The following is a 15,280-nucleotide window of genomic DNA, read 5'->3' as shown; positions in this document are numbered from 1 at the left end:
GAGCAACCATAGGGTGAGGGGTTCAACCTTCCCCTGTGATACCCCTTGGCGACATGTAGGCAAGATGAGTGGTTCATCCTTCTCTTGCTGAGACATCCTACCCATGCAGTCTGGGACTCATGGGAAGTACCTCTCATCTGGCCTATGAGTAGGGAAATAAGGATAGGGACCACAGTACTACCGATGGACGCATCATGTACTACCGTATTCCCTATGCCAGGATGACCGATATTGATCTGGGATCAATGGGAACTGACTCCGGGTTAGTAAGAGTGGTATGAGACACTCTCTTTTGATTGGAACTGACTTAGGGTTAGTAAGAGTGGTATGAGACATTTTCCTTTTATTGGGACTGACTTTGGGTCAGTAGAGAATGGTATGATACATTCTCGATCACTTCTTCTTCTTCATAGTTCAGCGAAGCAGAGTAGTGCATTGATGACAGAGATAGTACAAATTGGCAGATAGATTAGCAAATGGAATTCTCCCTAGTTGAGAGGGATGTTAAAATTGGAAACTAGGGCCAAACTCCAATGGGTCATCTTATTTATGATAGCTGATATTTTTCTTGGATTCCTCTCTCCGAGAGGTGTAGGATTGATCTAGAGATCATCTGATTCTGACATTTACAAATGAAGTTATGAATTTATTTTGGTTATGGACAAATTGCCAAGGTCGGCCAGCAAACATATGTAGGCTTAGAAGCCCAACAGTCACGTCTATTCATCCTCAACGTATGCTATAAATACATGATGCCTCATCCTCATTTGGGCACACTAACAATTCACACATCTCTCTCTCCTCATTGATTGGGTACGCATTTCTGGGCAGCATCTCTCTCCACACGTGCGAAGGAAAGAAGGGAAATTTTCTGTTTTTTGGGCGTTGACTGTGTTGACCAAATTTCAGGGACAATTTGACCAAGCGTTGACCAGCAGTGTTGACCTGTTTGACTGCGCTTTTGTGTGAAGTATTTCTGTTTGGGCAGACCGCATTTCTAGGCATAGAAATCGAGGCAATCCGTTGACTTTGACCAGCGTTGACTGTGGCTAGGGCTGGCCACAGGATGACTGTTTGACCAGATTTTGACTGGGCTGTTGAAGTTGACTGAAGCTGGCCGATTTGTTAAGGGTCAAATATGCCATGTTGACCAACGTTGACTTTTCTGGTTAGGGCTCTTTTTCTACTGTTATAAATTATTAGATTGGTAAATTGTACTATCTCTCTCTGCTGAACTATTGAAGACTATAAGAAGAATTGATCAAGGGTTTTCTCACATTGGGGTTTGTCCCTGGCTGGTGCCACATCTTGTGTCCTCTTGTCTTGGCTTGTCTTCTACTGTTTATGTTTATGTTCTATCTGCATTTTACTATCATGTTGGTGTGATTGCTAATCTGGATATTGATATTGGGCTAATATAGAAATTGAAGTAAAATTTCTCTAAAGCATAGAACATACCATTGTTGCCTAAAATTAACACATTCCCACACGGCAACCACTTTCTCTCCTTATCACTCCAACGCAGCCTTCTCCTCTGCCCTTTCCCCCCTTATCTCCCCTTTTCCTCCCTTCCTCTTACCCTTCGTTAGCTCTTTCTCCTACCTTCAGGCCTGCCGTGAGACTTGAGGCCTCTGCCCTTGCCTCCTTTCCTCTCTGTCTTGCCTTTTATGCCCTTGGCAGCCCTCCTCTAGCTTGCTATAGCCTCCCATCCTTTCTGCTCAGCCTTCCCTGTCCCTTCTCTCCTTCACTTCTCCTCTTTCCTTTTTGTCTGTTCCCTCTCCCCTACATCCGTCCTCATCCTCTTCTGCTGCGTTGGCCTAATCATTACCTCAACTGCCTCCATTTATCTATGTGGGCATCATTGAAGTTTTGGGCTGATCCTTGGGTATTTTTGTTGCAGAGATAGTAGGATTGTTTCGTGTCTACAGGTGGCTCATCTTCTGAGGAAATTTTTGGACAAGTAATCTTCTTGGCCTAAGGCAACTGGTTTGGTTACCTAATGCTCAAAGCTCTCTCTATCTCACGTTTGCAGCATCTGAAACTTATATATCAGTAGCAAATATTTTTGGATAAAATCAATATAGGATCAGCTAGAAAGGTGTCTAATGCATTAACAAATCACACACATAAATTTGACATGTATTACAAGCCAAATTCACAACTGTTACGATATTTTGGGGCAGCATATTGAAATCCGATATAGACAGTGACATTTGTTTCATTAAACTGACATGATAAATTGCTCATAAATTGTCACACCAAAGAATTTGGCATTGTCTGTTTGGTCTAGGTCTGAGATGCATTAGTGACATAAACATATCGTTGCTGTTGCTCTTTAATCTGACTCAAAGGAAAATATATTGCTTATATACTGCTGTCATAACATTTATATGTTGCTCCTATGCTTCATGTTCCAAATGCTCACATTTGAGTCACTGAAGTAAATTATAAGTTCATTGTTGTTTATGAGTTTCAATTCTCTGCACTCGAATTCACTCACACATGTACTTAATCAGAAATTGAATTTCATGGTTGATGTTGCTTAAGGACATTGAAAGTCAAAATTTGTTCAAGCATCTAACTAGCACTATCATCATCTCTTTAATTGCTAAATCATTCAGGTTGTCAACCTTTCGAATAATCAATCTCCTTCTTTTCCGTGTACAAAGAATCATTGGCAAAGAAGATCTAGTTGTACTGATACTGAAATCTAAGTGCATAAAGGAGGCTGAGGTGATATCTGTGTTTGCTCCTAATCATACTTCAGATTTGGTGATCACTGACATTTTGCCTGTTGAGGTTGCAAACAGGATCAATAGCATTTAATATCTTGTTACATGGTTAAACATTTCATGTCACGTCACTCGTGATCTAATTGTCTTGGCATTTGAGGTAATTGAAAGAGCACTAAGCCATCCATCTCTTAAGTGTTTAAAATCATTGGCATTATCTTGGAAGACTCCTAATTAGCATTAATATTTCTATCATTCGTAGACAGGTGCTCTTGTTTCTTTACTTGGTGAATATATTTATCTTGAGCATATTAATGATTGATCATATCGTGGATATCTCTTGTTGGCATTTGATAACCTGGCACCTATTCTTGTTGTTAAGATTTCCTTTCTATTCATCAATTAAGCACTCTTGTCATAGGATAACCATAGCTAAGTACTTAGACAACAGAAGCAATCTTAATTTAAGAATCACTCACATCCTTTGCGTAAGCATCCAAGCAGCAGTTGTCCATCTGGTTACTTGGCATCTAATTTGTAAATATGCGAGAATTTGACTCCATAAGGCACTGGTCTCAATAGTGAATCCAATCTCATATCTTGCTTAAATTATCCAAGTAGCTAGGCCACTCGACTATGTCTCCCATACAGCTTGGTTCCCAAATTGTCTCTCTTTTTGTTCGCGTAGCGACTACCCTCCATAGCCTGTTGTTGGGAGACAACTAAAATGGAGTGGGCGGGGATTAGAGTGACAGCCCCCACCCTGAGCGGTTGTCGCAGTGCCTATACAATCCAAGCGACAATACTTCCCAAGGGAAATTCTCCTCCAACAATTCGCACAAGATAAATCCTCTTGCTTGTTCCTCTCACAAGCTCCCTTGCTCAAGAATTGAATGATCAATTGTGTGCCTTCGATCTCCTTATAAGCTTTTCGATTAGGCTATTGTTAGTGAGTTTCTAAATTAGGAGTTGAACTGGAGCTTTTCTAGTTAACAAAAGTCAACACGCTTAGTTAATTGGATCCTCCTAAAATTTAGGAGGCTAACTCCACTTGTTCACTCAATTCCCAATTTAACTCACACTAGAAGACAATTAACTTAGTCTTCCACAAACTCGCACTAGTCAAACTGCTTCTTGAACTCATCCTCATCACTGGAACTCGTGCATGATTAAGAAGATCACAAATTTGATTCGTTGGATTAAGGAACAAATCAAGGAATCCATTCCTTCACTATTTTCAACACTCTCTCTTAGCAAGGAAGGGATTCTATACAACTCCCAACTTATCTTTGTGATGAACAAAATTGCTTCTTGTCAATGCCTTGGTCAAGATGCCTGCAATCTTCTCCCCTATTGGAATGTACGGTAGCTTGACTATCCCCTTCTGCATGCAATCTTTAAGATGGTGATACCGGATCTCAGTATGCTTTGAACGATCATGAAACATTGGATTCTCAAAAAATTTAATGCAACTCTGATTATCACAATGTATCATGGTAGGCTCCATCCTCTGTCTAAAAAGTCCCACAAGTAACTTCCTCATCCAAATAACCTCACAAGTTGCTTGACTAGCAGCCATGTACTCGACCTCTGCTGAACTGAGTGCAATTGATCTCTGCTTCCTGTTGTACTAAGAAACTGCAGCTGACCCAATGTTGAAGATGCCACCTGAAGTACTCTTCCTGTCTGTGGAGCTCCCTGCCCAATTTGCATCAATGAAGCCCTCAAGCTTCACTCCATCAACCTGTCTGTACCACAATCCATAGTCCGTTGTGCCTCTGAGATATCTCAACACATGTTTTGCAACAACCCAATGCACTCTGGTTGGTTCAACCATGAACTAACTCAGTTGGTTGACTGCAAAACAAATATCAGGTCATGTGTTAACTAAGTACATCAACAACCTAATGAGTTGCCTGTATACTGTATGATCCACTCGCTTCGTTGTAGTAGCATCCACTTTTCTCCAATTTGTGACTAGAGGTGTGGCCATGGGCCTGCAATCCTGCATATGAAATCTTCAGAGAATCGTCGTTATGTACTTGCCCTATCCCGCGAAGATCTCACCATCGCCCTACCAAACCTCTAGGCCAAGGAGATAGTGCATCAACCTCATATCCTTCATCTCAAACTCCCTTGCAAAGTCCTGCTTGCAATCCTGGATCGAGCTCTCATCTCCAGTCAGTATAAGGTCATTGACATAGAGAACTAGAATGAGCGGAAGCCCTCCAACCATGATGTAGTACAGGTTGGCATTTGCGTCACTCTTAGTGAAGCCCAATCCTCGAAGGTAGTTGTCAATCCGAGTTTACCATGCTCTCAGAGCCTGCTAAAGTCCATAAAGAGCTCTCTTCAGCCTGCACACATATGTGTCTTTGTTGAACTGCTCGAACCCCTTTGGCTACTCTATATAGATCTCCTCCTCAACAACCCCATTAAGAAAGAAAGCCCAATCCTCGAAGGTAGTTGTCAATCCGAGTTTACCATGCTCTCAGAGCCTGCTAAAGTCCATAAAGAGCTCTCTTCAGCCTGCACACATATGTGTCTTTGTTGAACTGCTCGAACCCCTTTGGCTACTCTATATAGATCTCCTCCTCAACAACCCCATTAAGAAAGATTGTTTTCACGTCCATCATCCATCTAGTGGATCCTCCACCCCATCTATGCTGCAAGTGCTAAACTAGACTTGATGGATGAATATCGTACTATTGGGGCAAAAGTCTCCTCAAAGTCTATGCCCTCAATCTGTGAGAAGCCCTTGGCCACAAACCTGGCCTTGAACTTCTCCACACTCCCGTCTGCTCCATGCTTCAATTTCTACACCCATCTGGATCCAACTATTAATTTCCCCTCAGGTCGCGGAACAACCTCCTAGACATCATTCTTCATGATAGAGGAATACTCCTCCACTATGGCATCCTACCAAACCAGCTGAGAAGTTGCCTCCTCATAAGAAGAAGGCTCAGTGCCCGCCAACTCTATCATCAGTGCCATATAACTTGTGTACCTCTATGGTTGTTTACTCTACCTAAACATGGTGCTAGGAGACTCGACCTGCTCCTGAGCCTCTTGGATCAACCTCTCGATCTGGCTTGCCTTCCTCATCCTGCTGCAAATCCTGTTGTGCTACCCTCTTGCCATTGGACTGTTGTTGTAGCTGACTTTGAGGTGTTGGTTGTGCCTCTTGTTTGGAAGTGAGTAGCTCCTCCTCGGGTATTGTAATTTGCTCACGCTCTAAGGAAACTCTCAGAGCCTTGTCCTCCTGGAATCTCACATCTCACCTGAGAATTGTGTTCCTAAGTCCTGGAAAATACACCCTGTATGCCTGAGATGTCTCATTATACCCCACAAAGATACCCTTCTCTATTGTGGCATCCAACTTCTTCCTATTATCTTTGGACACATGACATTAGACCTCTGTGCCAAAAATCCAAAAGTGTGAAACATCAAGCTTCTTGCATGTGAAAGCCTCCTCTGGTGTGACTCATCCAAGCACCCTGTGTGGAATCTATTCTGCAAAAATACTGCAGTGTTGCATGCTTTTGCCCACAAGAACCTAGGCAGATCCTGATCATGCAACATAGCCCTAGTTGCTCTAACAATACTCAAGTTCTTCCTCTCAGCCACCCATTTTGTTGAGGGTTATGAGGTGCTTTCAACTCTCTCCCAATACCTTCCTTTGCACAAAACTCCTTGAAGGCATTGGAGATGTATTCTCCACCATTGTCACTTCTCACTGCCTTGATTTTCTTCCTAGTCTACTTCTCTACCAAGGCCTTAAACTCCATGAACCTATCTAAGACCTCATATTTCTTTTTCATGCTATAAGTCCAAGTTTTCCGAGAAAAATCATCAATGAAAGTAACATAATACTTGTGCCTCATCAGTGATGGAGAAGAGAAGGGCCTGCACACATCTGAATGCACCAGCTCCAAAATACCTTTGGCTCTGCTATCCTGACCATGGAAGGAAGACTTGGCATACTTGCCAAGCGTGCATCCCTTGCACACTCCACTCTTGTCAAGGCCTCCTGCTGGTAATCCTGTGGCAATCTGTTGAAGAATCTTCAGCGCCCCATGACATAAGTGTCCCATGCGCCTATGCCAAAGTTCACCTACATCTGTACATCCTGCCTTGCTACTCAAGGTTGCACCAGTCTCTACATGCAACTTGTAGAGATTTTTCACCCTCACACCTATCTACTTCTTACATCTAGAAGCCAAGTGTTGGAGGTAAGCCTTACCTTTGCTGAAGATGACATCATATCCTTTATCCTCAAGGATAGCTACTGAAACCAAGTTCTTCTTCAACCCTGGAACATAGAGAACATCTTTGAGATGAAGAGTATTACCTGACTCCCTCTCAAAGATGACAGTACCAATTCCCTTGGTAGCATACTTGCCATTATCTCCAAGCTCGATATTCACCTGCATGTGTCCTTCTCATCTAGCTGGCTAAAGTGCTCTCAATTTCCAGTCATGTGGAAAGAGGCTCTTGATTCAATGTACCACGTACTACACCCTACTGAGCTTTCCATGCAAGCTATCAATGAGAAGTCCTTCTCAAACTGAGAGGCAAACTCATCTACCTTAGCTAATGTAACTACATGCTCTTTATTCGACCTTTTCTTCTTTCGATTAGGACACTTGGAAGCATAGTGTCCAAATATATGGAAATGGAAGCATTCGATCTTACTCAAATTTGTCTTCCTCTTGTCACCCTTTTGACTGCTTTCACTCTTCCCTTTGCCTTTCTTGCCTTTCACCTCATTTGCAAAAGCAAGATTCTCCTCCTCCCTCTCAACCTTGGAACCCTTGCCACTACTGCTAGAAGTCTAAACTAACCTGAGCCTTAGCTCCTCTTGGATAAAGTCACTCCATAGGCATTCCCAATTTGGCAACTTATCTCGTCCAGTAATACTCTAAACAAAAGTATGTCAATCTTTGGTAAACCCACTCCCATTGAACTAGCTCTGTGTCTATGGGATTCTCTCCAACAGCTGCTAGTTCATCACGGACTTCTTGAACTCTGGTGAGATAGGCAGTGACGCTCTCACCCTTATGCATCTTGATTGTCCTCAGCTTTTCTTGGAGGACCATCTTTTGGTTCTCTAAAGAGTTCTGGTAGAGCTTGACTAAGGCATCCCACATGTCCTTAGTTGTATCTTTACTTGCAACATGAGGAACTATATGATCCCGAAGTCCATCCAAGATCATTCTCTTGGCCTTGGCCATTTGCCTTTGGAAGAGCCTCAATTCGTCTGGATCTGAAGGTTCTGCAACACCTTTCTCAGAAAAATCTTTTAGCACAAACACATCCAACAAAAACAATGTGGACCTTCCAAACACCAAAATTTGAAGAGCCATCCAATCTATCCTGCTCTCTCAATCCTAAACCTATGTGAGTTGTCATCTTGCAAACTTGAAGACTATGTGCTGATAGATTCCTGTTCAAAGCTCTGATACCATGTAGAATTTCCACGAAATTCTAATCTGTTGTTATGAACAATCTGAAAATAATTTTTCTTTTCACACAAACACAGAATTTCTCTACCAAATAGCAGTGGAATAAAACAGAAATAATTTCACAAAATTCACACAAAAATAACACAATTTTTCTAGGGAACCCAACAAGGAAAACCCTTGCTTGCTTGAAAATTTTATTGAAGAAAAATAGGCTACAGATCTCTTACAAATAACCTTGCTTCAATAGAGAATGCAATCTAATTTCTCAGCCTTGAACTAGGCTTGAAACAACTCTGCAAGAATATTGATCTACTTCCCAAGGGAAATTCTCATCTAACAATTCACATAAGATAAATCCTCTTGCTTGTTCCTCTCACAAGCTCTCTTGCTCACAAACTCGTGCTCAAGAATTGAATGATCAATTGTGTGCCTTCGATCTCCTTATAAGCTTTTCGATTAGGCTATTGTTAGTGAGTTTCTAAATCAGGAGTTGAACTGGAGCTTTTCTAGTTAACAGAAGTCAACACACTTAGTTAACTGGATCCTCCTAAAATTTAGGAGGCTAACTCCACTTGTTCACTCAATTCCCAATTTAACTCACACTATAAGACAATTAAGTTAGTCTTCCACAAACTCGCACTAGTCAAACTACTTCTTGAACTCGTCCTCATCACTAGAACTTGTGCATGATTAAGAAGATCACAAATTTGATTCCTTGAATTAAGGCACAAATCAAGGAATCCATTCATTCACTATTTTCCACAATTACTTGGGAGTGGCAGTGGGAGCAGGGAGCGGGAGAGGGAAGAGACATTTTCAAAAGCTCCCAGGTCGAGAGTGAATCTGGAGAGAATTTTATATAATATATCTTTTTATATATTTTGATGCATATATGTCAACAAAAGCATGTAGAATGATGAATTAGTTATAAAAAGCATAAAAACATGGATTAAACCATATAACATCAATCATCTAGAAGTTATAATCTTCATCAACCATGTCCACAAGTTACAAGTTCTCATTTATATAGCATATAAGGGTGCACATAACCAAAATAGCATCGAGTGCAATCCATTTCTGAACCGAAAATACATCAACAAATACATTGTAGATGGCCTCTAGTATCCAAAAAAGTCATGCTACAACAAATAGCTACACATCAATAAAACCATTGCCTCTCTTGGAATCTTTGTCATTAATATCACCCTCTAAGCAATTAACATAAGATAGAAAAAATATAGCATGTCAAGTCAAGATTTTGTTTAAGTGATGGGTACATTTTTAGTAGGGTCATGATAGAGGAGTTCGACAACCAATGTCACTAACATTGAGGTACATAGAGGGGTTGGTGCTCTTGATTAAATACGAGTCCCATACCCTAGTGCGTGACAAAATCCAATCGAAACATTCCAATCCTGAAATCCTGAAAACTGAAAAGTCTGTTGGATTTTGAGTGAGATCTAAAATTCTACTTTCTCCATATGAAATCCGATGAGGTCAAGACCACTCTTGAGAGAAATTCAAAGGGGGTGGGACGAGGGGAGGGGCGTTCCCCCGCAACCATGCATTGGATTGCAGTGAAACACATATTGAGATATCTACATGGCACTATTAATTATGGATTGAGATATGTATCAAATGGTGAACTACAATTGCAAGGATTCCCTGACTCTGATTGGGCTGGAAGTGCAGAAGATAGGAAGAGTACTTCAGGATGTTGTTTTAGTTTGGGCTCCGCTATGATATCCTGGATGAGCAGGAAGCAAATGTCTGTTGCACTTAGTACTGCTGAAGATGAATATATTGTTGCTTGTTTGGTGAGTTGTAAAGCAGTGTGACTTGAGAAGTTACTTGTATGAAGCTTTCTCAGACCCAGTTTTCCATGACTAGTCAAAGCACATCGAGATCAAGTATCACTACATCTGGAGCATTATTCAAAAAGGAGCGGTGAGGCTCCAACACATCTCTACTAATGAGTAGGTTGTTGATATTCTTACAAAGCCTTTGCCCCGGATGAAGTTTATTTACTTCATGGATAGGCTTGGAGTTATTGAGAATCCCTCCCTTGGTGAAAGGGAGTGTTGATGTTGTAGCATCTATGTGTAGAGAATCTCCCTTAGGTCATGGGGCTTGACCAGGAAACCATGGTCTATGGTTAGGGAGATTGGCCTGGACTGCTCTCTTAGGTAATAAGGTTTGACCAGGAGACCATGATTATGGTCAGGGGGATTGGCCCTATATGTATCAAAGCCTGGGTTGCTTCCTTAGGTCATGGAGTTTGACTAGGAGACCAAAATCATGATTGAGAAGATTGGCTTTGTGAGTATCAAGCCTAGATTGCTCCCTAAACCATGAAGTTTGGCTAGGAGATTGGCTCTATGAGTATTGAGACCTGGAATGCTCTCTTAGGTCATGGTATTTAATTGGGAAACCATTGCTTATGGTTGGAGAGATTGGTCCTGTGAGTATTTTATTGCCATGAATTTTTGGCTAATGGATTCAACCCTTTCTTATGAAGAAATTATATTCATCATATGTACATCTATGGAAGTCAAGAAGAAATTACCTCCCTGGCTAAGAGAGAGTGTTCAAAATATGTAGCTACGGTTGGTATTTGAAGTCAACAAGTCAAAAGAAAAAAAAAACTATATATGGTTCATGTAGGCTCCATGATGGACAGGTCGACCCACCAAATGAAGGGTGTGACCCCTGCGTTTATTCCAGTTGGTCAACCACATATATATTGAGAGACTCAACCTCCTCATTTGGTATGATCACACAACAAATTCGGATCTGTTCAAGGAGTATCTGATCACATGTGTGAAGGGAAGAAGACAAGTTTGACCAGAAAAGTTGACCTCTCTATTTTCTGCTTTTACCAAAGTTGACTTGGGCTATTCTGATTTTGTTTGACTGAATATTTTACTGATCTTGGAGGCCAAATATTCCTGGAATCTTTGACTATTTGTTGACCAAATTCTGAAGCAGGAAACTGGGCATTGACCAAACTTTGACTGCAGGTCAAAATCTGCAGTTTGACCTAAAATTATGGGGAGCAGCAGGACCAAATTTCGGCCCCCTTTGACCAAAGTTGACCAGGAGCAGCATGGCCGAAATTCGGCCTCTTTGACCAGATTTGACTTGTGAGTGGATTTTGACTCTCTTTCTTTTGACTTGGTTTGACTTGGATTTTGTCATGGTCAATGGGATGATATGTTGACTGGATTTCAGATGTACAAATTGATTTGAATTGGACAATTTCTCATAAGAAAAGGTTGCTAGGTTTTTCCCTTGGTTTGGGGTTTTCCCAAGGTAAACTGCGTCTCTTGTGCATCTTTATTTTATTGTGATCTCTACTGCCCTACTGGATTTATGGTTGAAATTTTCTGAAGTGTAAATGCTTAATGATTTGAATGTGTTAAAGAAGTAATTGTATCATTGGAAGTAATTATCTGGCAGAAAATTTGTGTTTGTCTTAATTGCACTATAAAAATCTACAATGGACTCTCTGATAATTATTAATGCCCACCTGCCGAAAGAGGACAAAGGACATGAGCCACTGCCATTGGACAATGATAATGATCTAGATCATGATGCACCACCTGCTAGTTGCAATGTATGTGACGATTGAGCGATGACGTTGCCATTAGGCACTTTGACATTTATGATCTCCTCCTTAAATCCTTACAGACATGTATTATGAACATTGAACAATAAATATTGAATTAAGATTTTGATTTTACAATGATTTTTTTCTTTTACTCTGCTTTGAGGTTCAATTTATAAATTGTGTTTTGTATTTTTATTATCTTATGTCTGATTGGAATTATGAATTTGATAAGCGAATTATGAACTTAAAAAGTTTTATTGATGCTTCAATAAAATGTTTTCTGGTCTCTTTTCGCCCGACATTTCCTAAGAAGTCTACCCTAGTTTCCCAAATCTTTCGGACCTTGCCATGCCCATTTTCACAAACCCAATCCCTGTCTTCCTGTCTTTTCCTATAGAAACACATACATTAAACTGATAATGATGATAGACTAATCTTTTATTCATATTTACTGCTGTTGGTCATATAGAGACCTTCATTTAGAAATAAATAAATCGATGATAACAACCTTCTATTCATATTGACTGCTTTTGGTCATATAGGGACATTCATTGAAAAATTTTAATAAAGATTATTTATCTGTGTGGATAGGTTCAAGTCACTGTGGTTGGATACATAAGTGGCACTGGGTTTTGCTGCAGGCAATGTCCTCTGTCTCACTCAATTTTACTTCATATCACTGTCATTTGCAAGCAGCAGCTGCGGTGGTTGCTTGGGAAGATATTTGGCTTACAGCTCCGCATAGAAAAGAAGAAGGAAAAAAGTAAAATAAAAATAAAAACCCCTGGACGGAGTTGGGTTTTCTCCATGGAAGAAAGCCAGCCCCAAGTATCAGTAAAAGTAAATAAATGGAGTTGAAAACTTACAGTAGCGTGGTATCGCGAATAGACCCGTTGAGATGAGCATGAAGCTCCACCTTCGGAAGACAACGGCACCACTCTTCCAACTCTTCGGCCATGCTCTTTCACTTCTTTGCCCCTGCCCTCGCACTAGCACTCGCACTCGCACTCGCCCTTTACTTACCTTCTGTTATCCTCGTCGTCGTGTCGTGGGCTGTGGTTTGTCGAGGATCTCAATAGTGCATAATTTTTGGCCCTATCGAAGACTTATAATCTCCAATCATCATCATGGTGATGGCATGCCTGACTTCCAACCATTCCAAACACTGTCTCGATCAGTCAAAAAGTCCAACGTTGTCGAAAGATAAAGCTATTACTTTAAATGTCATGCGTAGAAACTGTGGACTATTTAATATATAGAGAGGGTACTTTAAATGTCACGCGTAGAAATTGTGGAGTACTTTAAATGTCACGCGTAGAAATTGTGGAGTACTTTTACAAGTATTCTTCGCCTATTGATTTGATGGCAGGATCAAAATTAAGATTGTTCAACTTAGTTGTTTTGAGTGAGTACACTGGGTTAGGTCGAATGGTATTGGAAGGCCTTTGTTAATCAATCTCGGGTTTGGGTTTTTTTCCAGGTTAGAAACTTAGTTTATTTATCTAGTAAGATTTGTGAGTGGTTGTGCTAGGATAAGAAGTATGGTGATAATCTCACTAACTTAATCTTAGATTTCTTTAGTGATAAATGGGAGATTATGATAAATTAACTAGCTTACAACTTAAACAAATATAATCAAATCAATACAATGATTGAAATTAATTTAATATATAATTATTTATAAAGTTAATTTGATGTAATTTAAATTATTGTTTTAAAATTTAATATTAAAATTGGCAAAATAGATGATTTTAAGTTTTAAAATGGAAAAGTAGTTACCTTAATAAATGTAATAGTAGTAGTTATTGTTGTTAAGGTTATGATTAAGCCAAACATCAAATTGGTGTATGGGACCTCTTTGCTTGGGCGATAAAGGGGTCATATTCATGTCTACTCTTTTTAAATTTGAACTTGTTTCTTCTTAGGAGGAAACACATGCTCTTAGCTATTATGCTCACTCATGATGTTAACCATGAGAGTAGTAAGGTGTTATATTATATAGTTTCGATTTGAACATGTGTCCTCTTAGGAGAAAACGCATGCTCTTAATTGTTATGACTACACATGTTGCTAACCATGAGAGTAACAAGGTGTTCTATAATCCACTATGGGGTAGATATTATCACATAACGTAATGTTACCTTAAAATATTAAATAAATAAATAACTACATGGGTGCATGTTATCATGTGTGTAGTTATTTGATTTTGTTTGGTGTAAAAATTAAACTATTCTAGATTCGTCTTAAACCTTGATTTATCAAACACCAAGAAGGATCAAATTATTTAAGGTGTAATTTTTAATCATTTAATATGAGAGAATTAAGACATGACATGGAATTAAATGATAAAAAATACATGTTAAGAAATTTGATCTATATCGATGGTTGATAAATCTAAGTTTAAAATGGATCTATATTGGTTAATTAAATATCATAACATTGATTTAAAAGTTTATTGAAGATTATAATGTAAGAATCTGATCTGATTTTGATAAAGGTATTACAGACTTATGTGTGAAGTTGCCTATGTTACTTAGTGCAACGGATCGATAAGATTGCGAATAACACAGACACTTAAACAATTATAAAAATGCAATCAGACACATCAACACAAGCAAAATTGATAAAGGAGTTCACCAGACTTCCTGGCTACGTCTCTTGGTCCTAGCTTCTAGTGCTTACCTCTTTATTATGTCTTCAAATGGTTGTTATAGGTGTGAGCTCAAAAACAGAGTCTCGAGACAGAAATGGAACTTGCCACTATGTTCCGCTCAAAACTTCGAGTCAAAATGAGCATACACACGACCATACTGGTCACCCTGACCTCCAGACCCCCTGGAACAGTTCACCATACACTCCTCTAAACGCTCTTCTGTCAACTTTTCTGTGTTATGGTTTTTATATAACACACTTTAGTTACGAATTGCAATAAACGTGGAACAAATACGTTTATAATAGAAATTGGCTATAAACGAAAGTACTAGCGGGTGCAGGTGGACCCCGACCGTCCGACCTTTCCCCGGAACTGATCTCGAGAACAAACCATTTGACAGTTGTCGCGTCCCGCTCTTCAACTGATCCGAACAGCCTGCACCATTGATCTGTCCTCTGTCATCCGAAGGTTGTCGCGCAATTTCGCTCTCCAACTAGCACGTTCATTATTTCTCCGAAGGCATGCGATAAAGTGGTTTTCGAGAGGCTATGTGTTGAGCGCTGAGTGCAATCGCGTGCTCCCAGTCTAAAACCACTTCCTTTCTTGAGGGCACGCGATAAACCATTTTCTGCCCTCTTGTCGGAACTCAAAGAGTTTAGCTCCTTTTTCATAGTTTTATCGCATACGTTTTCCCATATAACTTGCCTACATGTTTCGACGCAATATGCATCGATCTCCTTTGATCGGACGGTCTCTGCTCTTAACCGTTGTTCCTCATCGCTTGAGGTATGAACCAATGTTCGATTTCCACATCATCTTC

The 15,280-nt window shown here is 40.1% G+C and overlaps 1 protein-coding gene across 2 annotated transcripts in view; it reads right to left on the bottom strand.

Annotated features, from left to right (window-relative positions):
- The window catches only part of LOC149141957 (adenosine/AMP deaminase family protein), a 240,879-nt gene extending 227,896 nt beyond the window's left edge, over positions 1-12,983 (bottom strand). The window contains exon 1 of one of the 2 annotated variants that reach the window (XM_089449110.1): positions 12,674-12,983. In XM_089449110.1, coding sequence (XP_089305236.1) covers positions 12,674-12,765 — 92 coding nt within the window. In that variant the 5' untranslated portion in view covers positions 12,766-12,983. The remainder of the gene's footprint in view (positions 1-12,673) is intronic. The other variant, XM_089449109.1, reaches the window with a different exon arrangement.
- Between the last annotated feature and the right edge of the window lie 2,297 nt (positions 12,984-15,280).

Source organism: Pinus tabuliformis, chromosome X (assembly GCF_031772625.1).
Source record: "Pinus tabuliformis cultivar Carrire ecotype Pingquan chromosome X, CPIR1, whole genome shotgun sequence".
Classification (NCBI taxonomy): Eukaryota; Viridiplantae; Streptophyta; class Pinopsida; order Pinales; family Pinaceae; genus Pinus; species Pinus tabuliformis.
This window is presented reverse-complemented; position numbering and strand designations above follow the sequence as displayed.